This window comes from Poecilia reticulata, chromosome 9, assembly GCF_904066995.2.
Source record: "Poecilia reticulata chromosome 9, P_reticulata-male-v2, whole genome shotgun sequence".
NCBI classification, from domain to species: Eukaryota; Metazoa; Chordata; class Actinopteri; order Cyprinodontiformes; family Poeciliidae; genus Poecilia; species Poecilia reticulata.
Genome location: NC_088838.1, coordinates 8,600,234 through 8,617,042, shown reverse-complemented (window position 1 = coordinate 8,617,042; position 16,809 = coordinate 8,600,234). Strand labels below are relative to the sequence as shown.

Sequence of the window (16,809 nt, the reverse complement as noted above, 5' to 3'; positions counted from 1 at the left end):
ACCATAATTGATTTTATCCTAGCTACCGTTTTCCTCTCGCCCACCTCCTAAAAGGAGTCCAGAGAATAGTCCAAAACTGAGCCGGCCCTTCTGACCAGCTTCTTACGTCTCTTCCTTCCTGTCCCTTCATTTACTGACGCAGTAATACATGCACAAGGCGTCCCAACCAAGTCTTGAATACAAAGAAAAGCACATACATTACTATGAAGGGCTGTACATTACTCTTTAAAATATCCTACGCAATGAATCCTATGTACTATTTGCATTTTCTGAGACACTAAATTGTTTTTTTAAGCCATTATCATTAAAATTGCAAGAAAGTGTTGGAATATTTAACGCCATGTGAGATGAATGTGAGATTTTCTTTCTAAAATGAGTGACACAAAATATTAAAACTTTTTTTCTGAGATGCAGCTTTAACCCTCAGGAGGAGCGTGGCAAATGTCACTGTCGGACAGCAGGGAATTGGGTTGGAGGTCGTTCCATCAGACCGTCAGTTCCCAAAACCATACACACAGAAAAAAAAACCTTGCAAAAGCGCATAGAGGGTCAGCGCGACCCCGCTGGACCGCGCACAAAGTAAAAAAACTTGAGTGGTCTAATTGATCCCATCTCTTAAGACCGCGGGAGGGTTAAATATTAAACAGTTTAGTGCCTTTATTTAAGTTCAAACACATTTATGTCTTACCTTATATAGTATTAAGAAGAGAAAAAAACATAAATAAATCACTATAAATAATTCAAATGCGCTCGAAAAGTTGGTTTCACACAACAATTCTTTAAAAATCAAACACTACGGTTTCACTGCGATCATTGGAAGTTATTACACGAGTTGCATTGTGAAATGACAAAACTAGCATGATTCTCCCCCCACGCCCCCAACAGAATTTAATAGATATAATTTACAGAACATATTTAATACGTCACATCAAATACATACACATACAATATTTAACACATGATCACTGTGTGATGGATGTGGAGCGTCTGTGCTAACTGATCAAGGACCTTGTCGGTGATATTGCACTGAGAGAAAACATTTAGAAATTTGACTTAAGCTTCACAAGCAGCGGCGGCTCACACGGCGTCATCTGACCTTTAACTGTCACCTGAGGTTATTTAATGAAGAGCAACAGATGGCTCAACATCACTGGATAAACCAATAAGGGAACGACAACACGGCATCTCATTTGTTTCCCGTTGTGCAGTTACACGGCTCAGAGTAAGAGTGGGTCGGGAACGGCTGTCTGGGCGACAGGATGGTGAATCTACAGCGCCACCGCGTGGGCGAATGACGAACCGGGTTCAGCTTGCTCAGTGGGCGCCAGAGGAAAACAGCTGCTTGACACCCACAGCAGATCCATTTTACACACACTCTGACCAGATGGCCAAAGATAAGGCTTCAGCTGACAGAAAGCAAAAAAAAATAATAATAATAAAAAAAAATATATATATATATAAATATATATATAAATATGTATGTAAATGAATGGCTTAAAAAACAACAAATATTTAATGATCTGACAACTTGGTCTGAAAGTTTAAAAGAGAAAAGCAACGATTCCTGCTGCTGCTAAAATATTGACTGTTCTAGTTCTACTACTACTTTCTTTACCATACCATGTATGTTTTATATATATTTTTTTTTTGATGCATAAACACGAGCAAATAAAAAACAACAACTGATCCTTAAAAGCACTAGTAGTTTCCAAATAAACATGCTTATTGCTATTGACCTTTTTCTTCCATGAGGTCCTTTACAGAGTAACACAGGAAGAATAACCAGCTGATATTAGCTGCTTAATTGGAAATTATCTCAATGACATGAGGTACTTTGTTGAAATCGGACAAAAGTGAGGCTGGGTTAGACTCTGACTAATTTTTTAAAATCCAGCCTAATAACAGTGGGTTTATTTTAGTTGTGGATATGACAGCTGAAAAAGCTTTATCTACATTTTTTATTTCTAATTTAATTGTCAATGATGGCTTAAATATGTGTGATTTTATACTCTTACGCTTTTTGAATTTTATGTAAAGCACATTGAATTGTCTTGTACAGAAAATGTGTTACGTTATTAATTAGTCAGGCTATCTGCTCAGGTAGCCAACTTAGCATCAGCTGTTAAACGGACATGCAGCTCATGTTTTGCTAACTGCCTTTTTAAAGAGCCTGTGACAAGACATCGCTAGTAAAAGCAACTACTGAGCCTTCAAAGGTTTTTAATAGTAACCATTAGACGACTATAAATTCCATCACATTGCAGAGTGTCGCAATATTCGTCTGAAGTACAGCAGTGTTACCTAAGTGACAGTAGGAGGCTCTCTTTCAGTTTCCATTTCAGTGTCTTTTCATGTTTTTTTCCCTGAAGCTTCTCATCAAATATTTTATTTATCATTGTAAAATTAAGCCTTTTTACAGTCATGTACTTAAATGTAAATAATTGAGGCCTTCAGATATTTAGATGTTGCCGTGGTTCACATCATTGCTAATTTTCATAAAATCCAAGCGCACTTTTCACTTAACTACAATATCTTCCATTCTGCATTTGGCTCTATTTTCACTTCAAGTTAAACAACTGCACAAAGGCAGCTATGAAGCCGAACTGTTAGATCCTTTTGTTGTGGCCGACGTCCGACCAAAAATGAATATCCGACGTATTTATTTAGAATAAAACTCCTCAGGAGCACAAGTTGTACGACCCACATGCTGGTTCTCAAATTTGACTCTACATGTATGGATTTATCATATAAAAACAAAGAAGTAATTCTTTAAACAATAAAAAAAAAAACGTATGTATTCCACAAACAGAAAATATGGATCAAACTAAATGTTAAGATTATCTTTAAAAACATTCAGTCACTACACTTTCCATCCAATTTGGTGAGATAAAGGGCTAGTAATTGGAAACTGAGCCAATTTTGGATCTAATCTCTAAACACTAGAACTGAGAAATATTTCCTCGATTCATTTTTTTTTTTCAAGGTGCTTTTGCGCTCAATCTGACAATTTAGAAAAAGTAAGGCTGATTCAAAAGGCCACTGTGCCTAAAGGTCGCGTGTTTTATCAACTTCTCCTTTTCAGATAAACTCTCGGAACATTTAATGGCATTTGACCTTCTATGGAATATTAATTATCACTGATAAGCGCTCCTAAACAAATGGACATCGACAGTTCTCTCATGCATTAAGCTAGCAGCCGGTATTGCACAGTTCTCATTTATTCTACCTGGTCACATGTACGGGTGGGTGGAGAAGATGAGGGGTATGCTCAATATTAAAATGGCCTGCAGGATTCTACCAAGCCGAAAAACTGGATTTTTGTCTCTTGCCTTTCCAAAGGCACCTTCCTAGTGGTCTGCTTGCAGAGCTGGACCGTGCAGCCACCAACAAGGTGAGTGGAGTCTTCCTAACAACGGTGCTCAGTCCAGAGGAACCTCTGCCACGGCGGGTAGGATAGCAGCTGTGGCCTGCTTGGACTCCTTCATCTTGTCGAGGCCGAAGAGGAGGTCCAGCTGCGTCACCGGCCGTAACCGATCCTCGTCGACGGGCCTGAAATGGAGAAAGTATGAAGGTCTGAGATCTTCTGCATACAATAAAACAAACAACAGTTTTAATAATAAACAGTTTTTTATGGCAAGTCACAAATTACAACAACCTTCTGTGCGATTTACAGGGACTTGCAGGCCACACAAACCAGCACATAACAGAACTGAAAGACAATCATCAGCGATGCACGATTTATCGGCGTTAACATCGGTATCGGTCATTTCTAAACATACTGGTATCACTCTCTCCACTCAAACGAGGCAGGTTCTAATAACTGATGGTTATTTTTGTCTTGTTGCCGTTTGTGTTCCTGGAAAGGGGATCAGGGTGGGGTTGAGGGTGGTCATGTGGTATTTGTTTGGTAATGCAGCAAAGAACTGTGAGATTATCGGCAATGTTCGTGGCATAGGTGTTTTTTTAAGGTGTTGAAGATATATACATGTAAATATCGGATAGCGGTATCAGCTTAATCATTCTTTTCATATCAGTGGATTAAAAAATAAACATACTACATAGTTTCAAAATAAAAAAGTAAAATTTCCAAAATGTGGCATTTGTTCCATTTTCTCTCCAGTTAAAACCTCTGTTTTTTCAGTAAATGTGCATCTACCAGCTTTACATATCTTAAAACTTTAAAAAAATGTTTTTGCATAATCTTTTTAAAATAGTTAAAAGTCACAGCTGTGTGCTGTCTGTGAACATTTTTCAGGTCTTGCCACGGTTAATAGTTAATTAGATTTAGAGCTGTTGCCTTGCAGCAAGAAGGTTCTGGGTTCGATTCCCGGTCTTTCTGCATGGAGTTTGCATGTTCTCCCTGTGCATGCGTGGGTTTTCTCCGGGTACTCTGGTTTCCTCCCACAGTCCAAAAACATGACTGTCAGATTAATTGGCCTCTCCAAATTGTCCTTAGGTGTGAGTGTGTCTGGTTGTTTGTCCTGTGTGTCTCTGTGTTGCCCTGCAACAGACTGGCGACCTGTCCAGGGTCAACCCGCCTCTCGCCTGGAACGTCACCTGGCAAGAGGACAGCAACCCTCCCGACCCCACTAACAGACAAGGGTGTACAGAAAATGGATGGATGGATGTTGTACAATTTATTGTAGGTTTCACTGTTAAAAAAACTACCACTGCGTTTTGTCATGGAGGTGAGAGTTAAGGTTATGTATGGTGTTAGTTTTCTGCCACACTGAGCATTTTCTTCCATGCTGTCTCCCCCAACATGGTTTTGCACAAACTGCAAACACAAATTCTTATTAGTTTTTGTTAAATTACATCTTTCATGTTCTCTAGAAAATTACATGTTTAATAAATGTGAATATTTGTGTTAATAAAGAAAACTAACTTGTAAATGTGAAAGTCTATGGTACCACTGTGTGTAATGAGGAATACATCATCTTCATTATACGTTGAGCATGAAATGACCTGTGTGTGCAGAGCATGGGCCGTTTTCTGTGAATGCTCATTTGACACCACAAGCTTCTTTCTGCCATAATGGAACGCTCTATGTATGGAGCTCTGAAAAGAAAAAAATGTTTTTTTTTCCTTCAGCAATAATGCATTTCTTCATCAGGGGATTTCAGCGGTTGCTTAGCAACAGCGCAGAAATTAGTTACACAAATAAGATCTTATAAAAGCCGTTTGCAAAGTCAACCAGACCCATTTGGCTTAATGATTTCCAGAACTGTGTGATGTTGATGTTTTGTTTGTAGGCAGTCAAGTCACCATTTTAATGGAAGCATTAATGAAAAATATTAATGAAAAACAAAAACTTACAGAGTGCAGAAAAACACCAAAGTTGTCTTTTGATCAACAGTGATGGTAACATTACCAACTCATGGTTGATTTTATTCTCTCTTAAACAAGGATGTTAATGTTTTTGTCACTGATGGGAGTGTTCAGCATTTTCCCTCTGCTGTTCACTGATCTGAGATCTGCTAATATCATCTAGTCTCAATCTTTAATCAGTTTGAAAATCTGTCAAACAAAGAATACACTTTCAGCTGGATTTGGATTTTAGATTTTAGCCAAACAAAAATCAGAGCTTAATCTTTTGCTCCTTTTTTAGTCCCGTCTGCATCAGGCCTGATTCCCAACGAGACAAAAACATATGAAGAACGGTGGCTTATTAACAAGAGATTAAAAAAACGTTTTTGGTTGTTGTTGATTGAACTCCAACAGGTATGAAGAGGTGAAATGACCAGCACCCCATCCATTCAGTGGTAAAGAAATAAGCAGCTAATGTGGCAGATAATAAAACAAGAAGACGCCATCAATGGAACTAGACTGAAGCTGGCAATGCGAGCAGAAACCAGTCAGAAACCATGGCAACCTACTCTACCTACTCTGATTAGTCCTGTCTGGTAACTGTCAATAAACTCCACTAGTGCCAAAAAAATAAATCATAAGACATAAAAAAGTACTTTAAGACACCAACCTAACTTTTATTTCTACAATGACATAGGACCATTTTATATAGCAAAAACCAACAGCATAATTTATTCATTAATCTTATGTTCAATAACTTTAAATCACATTAAATATTAAACAAAGATATTTTTCTAGAAAGCCACAAAAATAAACTTTGTTTATGAAATATAAAGTACTAAAAGGCAACTACATTTACTTTGCTTTTAAATGAGCAGGTAACTAAAAACGTTCAGCCTTCCTGACTTTAGATCTTCATATTCTATGAACTACAAACTTATATACTTACTTCCCCAATCAGGATCTTAAACATGAGGGAAAACAAAGGTAAATGCAATGCAGCAATAGAATGGTCTTTTCAATTTCAATTTCGTTCAACTCCTTTTTTAATTTAAACAGAGTGTTATCAGTTGATTGAAAGTTTAAGACCATATCTAAAGCCATGGTTTGGTGTGAAAAAAAACAAACAAACAAAAAAAAAAACAACTTAGGAACTAGTAGGCCTCCACTATTGAGAATCACTTCAAAAAGTAGTTAAGACAGGCTTGATATGAGTGTTTTCTGTCCAGGTGGTAAAAACTGTTTCACATAGTGATTACAGAAGTGCTGTTCTGAAAGGTTTGGAGCAGTTTTTAAATAAGCACTTGTAGTAAGTGTCTGCCTCACTGGAAACAGCTGAACAACAAGCCGGTGTTGCTGCCGAGAGCTCAGGCTGCCCTCCACTGGAGTACAACGCTACAGACTGGTTGCTTTTGTTTTCACAGCTTTTAACACTAAATCTTTTAGAGAATCTGCATCTGTAATTTGCATAAATATATTTTAATCCTGTGACTTAACCCTTGTGCGTGCGAGGACTGAGGCAAATGGTACAAGTTTTACGTGTGTGGGGTCGGTTGGACCACATTTGTAGACACAAGGGTTAAAGCTTACAATTAATACTGATTAAAAACAAAGCATGTTGTGTATTACAGTACTGGCCACTTTCATAATCTTGTACAGCATTTGCGTTGGCGTTTAACGTTCACATTTGATTAAATCGGAATTGACTGTGCAATGTGAAAACGATTTTTTTCTTAAGTCCGTCCGTCCGTCCGTCCATTTTCTGCTGCTTATCCGGGGTCGGGTCGCGGGGGCAGCAGCTTCAGAAGGGAGGCCCAGACTTCCCTCTCCCCAGCCACTTCTTCCAGCTCCTCCGGGGAAACCCCAAGGTGTTCCCAGGCCAGCCGAGAGACATAGTCCCTCCAGCGTGTCCTGGGTCTTCCCCGAGGCCTCCTCCCGGTGGGACGTGCCCGGAACACCTCACCAGGGAGGCGTCCAGGAGGCATCCTGACCAGATGCCCAAGCCACCTCAACTGGCTCCTCTCAACGTGGAGGAGCAGCGGCTCTACTCTGAGTCCCTCCAGGATGACCGAGCTTCTCACCCTATCTCTAAGGGAGAGCCCAGCCACCCTGTGGAGGAATCCCATTTCGGCCGCTTGTATCCGTGATCTTGTTCTTTCGGTCATGACCCAAAGCTCATGACCATAGATGAGGGTGGGAACGTAGATCGACCGGTAAATCGAGAGCTTTGCTTTTTGACTCAGCTCTCTCTTCACCACTACAGACTGGTACAGCGCCCGCTTCACGACAGACGCTGCCCCAATCCACCTATCGATCTCCCGCTCCCTTCTTCCCTCATTCGTGAACAAGATCCCCAGATACTTAAACTCCTCCACTTGAGGCAGGATGACCCCCCTGAACGTAATTTTAGATCTTTGTTAAAATATTTCATCCATATTTCATCGTGTCATATTTTCATACAATACAATTTATCGCATCGTGTCGTTGATCATTTATCGTGAACATTTTCTTATTTTTAAGAATTTTGATTTATTGTCACGATAAATTTCAAATTGATGGTAAATAAAAATGAAACAATAAAAAAACAGCAGTATTTGAAAAGCTACTTTGTTTATCGTCTCCACTTGTTTGTTCCACAACAGCATAAATATGTATCAGTACATTCAGTAACTTCTGCAGTGGAGAGATATAAATCGCATGTCTTTAAGTTAAGTGTCTTGAAGAAATCTATTTCAAATGCAAATGGTTTTCAGGAACAATATTTGTGCCAGCAACAAGGTTTCCTAAAAAAAAAGTAATAATTTGTTGGGGTTTTTTTTTTCATAATCTTGATCATTATTAAATAATACAGCAAACCCCTATTATGAGCTATCTATTGAAATAAACCAGCTATTTTCTCCCTCATTGTACTTTAATTTATTTCAGACCAGTGGTTTTAAAACCCAGATAACTGCAGGTATGCTTGTGGTGTCGCTGTATTTTTTGCGTGGATTTGCTACAGTTATGCTCCAATAATAAAAACAAATTCTAACAATTGCACAGCTTCGCTATATCAGTTTTTATAAATCATCCCATTTCACCTGCTACTTTACAACTCCTCATTCACTCAAATGTCATAAATTTCAAGTCATAAATATCTTCAGCTTTGCAGGCCGCACAAAAATGACAGCAACGCGCCGAGGAAGCAGATCCGTCTGTCCTTTTCATTCACTGTGGTGTGTGAGGGGCTTCCTATATTCTAACATCTCCACCGCACTGCAGCAGTTTGCTTTGAAATGTTTTCTACATTTCAAAGCAATGTAGAAAACATTGCTTTGAATGTTGACAAACAAATCAAAAGAAAAACTAGCCAGCTGTAATTTATCGACATGAAATTCAGCTTCCTCTAATTGAAAGAGGAAGCTGGGAAGAAGAGGAAGAGGAAGAAGATTCAAACTGTCAGCAGCAGGAAGCATGAATGAAAGTGGCGTTAACAGAGTGGAGAGGATAATTAGCTGTTCCTGCTGGACTGCTAATCTACATATTACATTTTCTTATTATTTTTATTTATTTTTTACAAGTGGTTGAAATTAAGAAAACTAACCCAGTCCTGTAACAGGTGTACTTCTTTTCTGAGCCAAAATACGGAGAAATCTCGTTTTTGTACTTTTCAGCTCTACTGTTACTTTCACGGCTTTTAGCACGCTTTGAAGACACCAGTTAGCCTTAAGCATGTTTTCTTACAAAATCTGAATCACATGACTGCAACACATGACTCACATGACCATTGGTATGCATCGTTATGACACGTTAAGTGCAGGTGTGAGACCTACCCTTCCTCCTCCTCGTAGCTCTGCAGCTGCTGCGCAATCTGCCGGATCTGCTCCTTGCGGACGAAATCCCTGACCCGGTACATGGCGGCGTCACGGCAGAGCTCTCGGAGGTCGCTGCCCGAGTATCCGTCGGTCTTTTCGGCAATCTCCCTCAGATTTATGGCGTTGCTCAGCTGCGTGGGACAGAAGGACAAACGCTGCTGTGAAAATCACATCCCGCTTGTCACGCGGCCGTCCTGAGGCTATGTTTGTGTCTCAGTGAAAAAACAGAAGGCTATAAAGTCTGATGTGATTTATTTTTATTTGTATCGAGTGACTAGAAAAAAAAATAGAGCTGTGACAAAGTGACTGGAGAGACTGGCATGTTGAAAAAAATAAAATAAAAAATCACAACTCACATTTTCTCCTGCTAAAATCAGCCGGAGGATGTCTTCTCTCTGCTTTGCATTCTGCAAAAGCACAATGTTAGCTTTGGGTTATACTGAGAATATTGAACTAAACAAATAAATCATCAAAGTATACATTGTATACATTGTCAAGCAAAAGTATTTTAACATCCTGAACTTTTCCTGTATTTGTCAAGTTATAAGAAAAAACTTCAAATTGTTTATGATTAGAATTGCAAACACAAGGCAGAACAAGGTAGATGGAAGCATAATGATCATTTTACTCCACAGTAAAAAAAAACCCCTGAAAAGTATGGATGCAGTATTCAGTCCCCTTTACTCTCATACCCCTAAAAGAAGTCCCTAACTAGTAAATAAATTAGAAATGAGGGATAGGCGATATGGCTTAAAGATACAATCTAAATTCTTTTTTTCCATACCAGTTCTGATTTCAACTGAGTTTTTTTTTTTTTTTGTCATGTTCTTGTCTTAAACAGAAACTCAAACTGACAGAAAACATATAAAAAAAAGGCTTTTATTTCAACCATCCCTTACATGACTTGTACGACTGAGTATTAGGGTCTGGCTGCATGAACACTTTGTTTATTTACAAGAATATAATCATAGTATTAGCAGAATATTCACGCAATTTGACTAAAAGAACGTCTTGACAGCAATCATCATCACATCAATTATAGCCACACAAACACAAATACTACTCTTAAAAGACATTCCCGCATTGTAATGTGTTACTTTAGGACACCGGTCACATAAAGAAGTGTGATTTCTATCACTAAATTGTGCACAACAACTGTATTTTCATATATAGTGGTATTTATTTATTCTTCCTTTCATTGAACAGTGGAAAAAAATGTCAAGGACAGCTTTGCAGGGTCGTAAACATTAATAATTAGAATTTATCGTGACAACAAAAATTTTTTCATTATTATCAATAAACGATACAATAAGTACCCACCCCAAGCGCATGTGTATACTGACCGGCAGGCCGACATGAAACGTGGCAGGCATCCTTCGCAGAATCGCCGGATCTACATCCTGCGGCCTGTTGGTGGCTCCCATCACCATCACCTGCAGTCCCACAGAACCACAGCTGCTCATTCACACACTGTGCATTTAACACACAAGATGTGTTAACCCAGTCCTGTCACGGCAAACTGAGGATGCCTGACTTTACCTGGGTGGTTAAAGAGGTGTCGAGCCCATCCCACAGGCTCATGAACTGGGCCTTCATCATGGCAGTGGCCTCGTGGTCCAGACTGGAACGGTTTCTTAGAAATGACTCTAAAAGACGAGACGCAGATTAAATTCAGCAATACTCATTGTGAATGTACACTGCAAAAGCATAAAACCTTACCAAGTATTTTTCATCTAGTTTCTAGTCCAAATATCTTGAAATAAGGCTAAAACAATTTGAGTAACTTTTAAGATGGATATAGGAGCTTGTTTTGAGAAAATACTTCCTTAATATTGATGAAAAACTACTTGTTCCATTGCCATATTATTTTAATTATCACAAGACATTTTTCCCAGTATATAAGTAAAAATTATCTGTCAGCGGAACATGTACTTTTTCATCAATAACAGGAATTATTTACTTAAAACAAGCCCATACATCTTGCTGAAAAGTTGCTTGTAAATTAGTTTTGTCTTGTTTCAAGTCTAATAAAATATTTTCACTAGAAACTAGACAAATACATTTGGTAAGATTATGTGTTTTTGCATTGCAGCTACAAAACACAAAGCATGAAGTGCAAAATGAAAAAGAAATTGACTTTCTTCTTTAGCTCCGCTAATGATCTCACTGATCTAAACGTAACAAAGCGACGTACAACTCACCGATCTCGTCGATAAAGATAATACAAGGCTGGATTTTGATGGCCAGCGAGAAGACGGCGGCGGTCAGTTTCTGCGACTCCCCGTACCACATGTCTGTCAGTGTGGAGGCCTGCAGGTTGATAAACTTACAGCCTGAGGCTTTGGCTGTTGCCTTGGCAATCATGGTCTTCCCACATCCCGGAGGACCAAACAATAAAACACCTGTAAACAACAAAGGATAAATCAGAGAGGGAAAAAAATAAATAAATAAAAATCAGCTGAAGTGTGGCTCGCTGTGCCACACAGTGAAATAACTCCACACACCTCCCTCAGGCATTGTCGTCACAACGTCACATGGATGAATCTGGTCATTTGACATTAAGCTGACTCAGTCAGAAGGATTATGAAAGGAATTCAAATAGCTTAGTTATTATTATTTTGAACGTCTAAGAGAACTCGGAGAATGTTCTTTTTTGTCACCGCATGTCTAGTCTGAGCTGAGAGACCAGAAATACTTGAAGTAAATGCTGAACATCTACTGTTCTACCTTATGAAGAAAAGTGTTTTAAGCAGCTTTTCCACTTTTCAAATCCTTATTAACTTGATAAAAACTAACAAAGTTTGCTGAGAAGATGGCTACTACTTTAAATCTTTCCGTAGTAAATGGTTGTTTGAGGTGTAGAATACTTGGGATTGGACTCTATGCTTTACAAGCAGACTGAGGATGAAATCAATAATAAAACTAATTCTATCTGGTTTTATAATAGCAAGTTATATGCATTAGAATAAGAGATTTTATGACAGTAGTGGGCTTCAATCATTAACAGCTGGACAGAAACAGGGGTGGAGAGAAAAGCTAATAGCGCCGGCTATGGGAATCGAACCGGAATCAAATGCTTTGAGGACTGCAGCCTCTGCATATGTTGCACCTTCTCTACCACTGAGCCATGTGGTGACCCTGGAATATACTTATTATTATTTTAAATGTACTCTGGGTTACCTTTAGGAGGTTGGAAGAGTTTAGAGTCGGGTAAAAGGTGTCTTTTCTGAAATGGTAGTATAACGGTGTCCTGCAGCTCATTAATGATCTCATCCAGACCAGCTATATCTCTCCAAGACACCTGCAAAAAAAAAAAGAACCCCGTAGAGTCAGGGAAAGCACAATGATCCAGAAAGATTAAAGATTAAATAAATATATGGCTTCAATAATCCCTGCGCTACAGAAACAGAAGGAGAACTTTACCTTGATAGTTTGGGGATCGACTAAGAGGGATGCGATGTTCATCTCATACTCAGTCAGTGTGATGCCCTCCAAGCCTATTCTCCTCATCAGCTCCTCTGCCTGGAGTTAGAATATGCAAGTCAGGTGAAGACAACAGGATCCAGAGTTGAGAGTATATGGTGCGTTGTCAAGGTTACAGCGAAACAGTCACACCATTGTAGCTATTGGCACCTCTGGTAAAGACGCACGAGATGAGAAGATGGGAATAAGATTGAACAAGAAACAAACACTCTGTGGGATTGTAGTGAAAGAAAGGGTGAATACGTGGAAAATCATATCCTTACTGTTAACCATAACTGAACCTAAATTTAACATTTGAATTTTTTAAAAAATCACAGTGACTGCTTCAAAATAAATGTACTCATCTTTAGGCTTTTTACACATCTTTATCTCGTGCATCTGGCACCACAGGACTGACATACCCGTTTTTTGGCCTGGCTTTTCTGCTTAGAGGTGGGGTCCATCGCCTCCACCACCCATTTGATGCTGTAGTATGTGGCAGCACCAAAGATGCTCAGCCTCACCAACATGCCAATCACTTCATTCCTGGACAGGGGCCGCAACAGGGCGTCTCTGGGCAGATCCTTCAGCAGCATCGGTGCTGGCTGATGTCAGTCCATTGGCTGGAAGAAGATCCGGCGAAAAAGCAGCAGATCGACACAGAAACAGAAGAAAAATAAGTAGAGTTGGATTAGATTGTGCATCATTAGAGCGTGATTTGGTCGTTAAACTCGTCTTACGTCAGGTGTATTGTATGGCGAATTATGTATTTAAGCGTAGCAGTTTAACAATAAAGACTTCAAATACAAACTTTACTAGTTGTGACAGATTACAATTAACTTCATGCTGCGAAGGACATTCGTAGGTTAGCAACTGTCGGTACGAAAAAGCTTCTGCTGCGCCAAGTATTACTTAAACACCGCGAATTGTTTCAACCCTGGAACTAGTTATAAAAAATAAAATATTTTATGCTTCTACATATAATTTAGTTTATTCGTCAAGACTACAAAAAGAGAGATAGACTTACCAAAACTGAAATGAGGAATGTTAGCAAACCTCACTGACGGCGCAACCGTTTTTGTGGCTCGGGTAGGAACAAACACTTTTGTTCCTGAACGCACCTTTCCTTGAGAACCGCTGGATGGCAGCACTTTCACGAAGAACGGTCACACGAATCAGCACCACGGACAGCACTTTCATAAACACGGCGGTGAGGTGAAATACAAAGGGAGAGTAGATGTATGATTTCATAAAACAATAATAATCTTGGAATCATCTAGAAAAGAAAATGCTTTACAACAGTGTTTTTATCTCATACCAGAGCAAAAGTTAAGACCACCTCTGAATTTTTAATCACTTCTCTTTTCTCTTTGGACTTTTAATAGGATTACAGTTATTTTATGTCCAGTTGTTGCATTAAAAGGCTTATAGTAAAGACAATGCCCTAAAAAATTTTAACTTTCACATTCAAGACAAAATAAGAAAATTCAGTACTAAGAAATTCAGCTGTTTTAAGAAACAGGGTATATATAGAAGCTACCTGTACTTGACTATCCACTGAATCCAACTAAAAAATAGGAAGTTAACGTAATGTTGTTTTTTTTTTACATATGAAATGTATCCATACATAAAGCCCAAACGACATAATTGTTATGGATTTTGTGTTTTTATGTGATTGTAAAGTAGAAGGAAAAATGCATATAATGGTAATTTAACTTTACTTCTTTGAGGAATAAAATCTGAAAAGTGTGGCCTGCATTTGTATTCACTCCCCCTATAGTGGTATTTTGTAGAACCAGCCACCGCAATATCTGCAGCCACAATTCTTTGAGTATTTTTCTACCAAATTCGTAGATCTGGAGACCAACATTTATGTCATAGTGTGGGGTGGTTGGTGGTGAGGAGAGACGCAGGTAGACCCAGGATGTTGTTGAAAACAATTTAATGAAAATGCTCAACAGTCCAAATGTCAGGCAGCACGGCAGAGCGGAAACACAGAGGCTCAGCACCGGTAGCAACTGAATCAAAACAAAGACTGACACCATGAGCTAATGCCGGCACAGGACTTCACAGTTCTACTGTGCCGGCAGACTAACTATCAGAGACGACGTAGACGTCTGTTAGACAAGGACCCGACAAGAGACAAAGACAACAGGTGGACTTAAATACACACGGGGTAATCAAGGGAACAAGACACACCTGGGAACAATCAACGGGGAAGACGCAGAGACAGGACTCAGAGGAAGGAAACTGAACACAGAAAACCCTAAAAATAAATACACAAAAACACGGATCAGGACAATTTCAAAGACTGACATGTCTGCAAACATCCATTTGCTAGTTTTGCAAATGGATGAAAAGTTTCAAAAGCTGCTTAACAGTTGTAAGAAGGGTTTAGATGTTGTAATATAACAATAATGATTTATTCATTGAATATTGAGAAAGGTATAAAAACACTTTGTCATAACTTTAATAACTGCACATAAACACATAAAATACATATTTTTAAAAGCTAATACTTCTTTCACATTGCTTTTATGAGAACTGTCCCGCTTATGCTTTGGATGTTGTGCAGATGGAACAATTCTTGCTTTCATTTTTTTTCTTTGAAACTTTTGGACAGTTGTTTTGATGTGAAACCATGGCAACAGTGTGTAATTTTTACTGAAATTACACATTGCATGAATAAAGATCAAATAATTCCTGACCAACCGCCCCAGAGCTCAGAGGAGCTTGAAAAAAAGGCAGCACTGATGAAGAGCAAAATCAAAGAGCAGAGTAAGAAACAGGAAGTCCAAACCGTCTCTTTCACTGATCATAACAGGCAGGGATCATAACCCCGACTCTCGCTGCCCGCCTTTCTAACCACATGGCCAGACAGAAAAAGGAACAGCAAAACCAACTGAGGCCAACAACTGACTGTGTCACCCAGCACACCAAGCTGTGAAATATCAAGATGCCTGACTCACTTTCCGTCAGAAACAAAATTCTTGATGGAATAAAAACGTTTTTGTATTTTGAATCTATCAGGGGGGCAGGAGGGGGGTGGGGGGGTATGAGTAATTTTGCCTTTATCTATAAATAAATGAAGGATGGTTTAAGATTTTGCCAGAATATTGTGAAACCTTTACATTTATACACCCCTTTAAACGGTTTGCTTTGTTTCCAAAATGTGCCAAAAGTTTTTTTTTCTTTTTCTTTTTTTTTTTTTTTTATACATACAAGTTCTCCTCCAACTTGTCTTTGTGAAACATGACGTTATCACTTTTGGACCGAACATATCTCTCAGGAACATCTGTAGATCCCTTAAGAACACTGTGATTAGACACCAAGCATTTACGAATGTCCTGGGGGTGGGCTACATGCAAATACACCCCGGTGTGAGATAGCATATCTGAAGACGTAATCTTTGTTTGTCTTCCACTCCTTTCCAGCACCGTCTGATAATGAATAATTCAGCCTTTCCTAACATCGGCCCGAAAGATAAGCCTCTAACAAATGGCCCGTTTTAATATGCAATTCATCACACGGGGGGACAAAGGGATTGTTAATTGTCACAGATTGTGAACCAATGACCACATGTAACTTTTTACCAATGCAGCCCGGTGGAGAAAGAACAGCAGAACAGGAAAAATGTACTAGATTTTCAATGCATTAGGGAAAAATGTCTTTTTTATTTATTTATTTATTTATTTCAGCCTGTAGAAAAATAACCATCTCTTTAGGGTGGTAAATGAATTCACCAGAATGGATGCAGGTATTCCATTCTGTGCCAACACGCTATATGCAGTCAAGTCCACCGTTGTTCTGCAAAAATGATACACACGCTGCTCCTGCAGACACCTTTGGCTGGGGAAAAATGCTTCATAAAAAGCTTTTAATCCTTCTGCACTGCAGAAGCGAGTCCCAGGAGATAGCAGCCTATAACGGGGCCATTTTGATGGGGCTGGGCATGAAAGCATAAGTTTGTATATCTGCAAGGAACAGCACAGGCTTTACATTCCAGCGATGCCTGTAGCACCTTGCCTGAGCGACCGTTCTCAAGCAGGTGGGAGTACAAGAACATTTTAAAAACACACACATTTACCTTCCTGTAAGCCTCCCTCTACTTTCACTGAATCTGAAGTATAACTCAAAGCTTAAATATTTTTTGCATTCTGAAGCTGCATAATGTTGAGAAAAGGGT

The 16,809-nt window shown here is 39.1% G+C and overlaps 1 protein-coding gene across 1 annotated transcript; it reads right to left on the bottom strand.

Moving 5' to 3' along the window:
* Nucleotides 1-639: 639 nt before the first annotated feature.
* Nucleotides 640-13,770, bottom strand: atad1a (ATPase family AAA domain containing 1a). Its single transcript, XM_008417600.3, has 10 exons — nt 13,651-13,770; nt 13,046-13,246; nt 12,585-12,683; nt 12,342-12,462; nt 11,363-11,563; nt 10,701-10,807; nt 10,505-10,594; nt 9,518-9,568; nt 9,120-9,292; nt 640-3,549 (listed from the first exon to the last, which is right to left on the bottom strand). Exons 2-10 carry the CDS (start codon nt 13,217-13,219, stop codon nt 3,420-3,422), a joined length of 1,146 nt encoding a protein of 381 aa, XP_008415822.1. The 5' UTR covers nt 13,220-13,246; nt 13,651-13,770; the 3' UTR covers nt 640-3,419.
* Nucleotides 13,771-16,809: the final 3,039 nt, after the last annotated feature.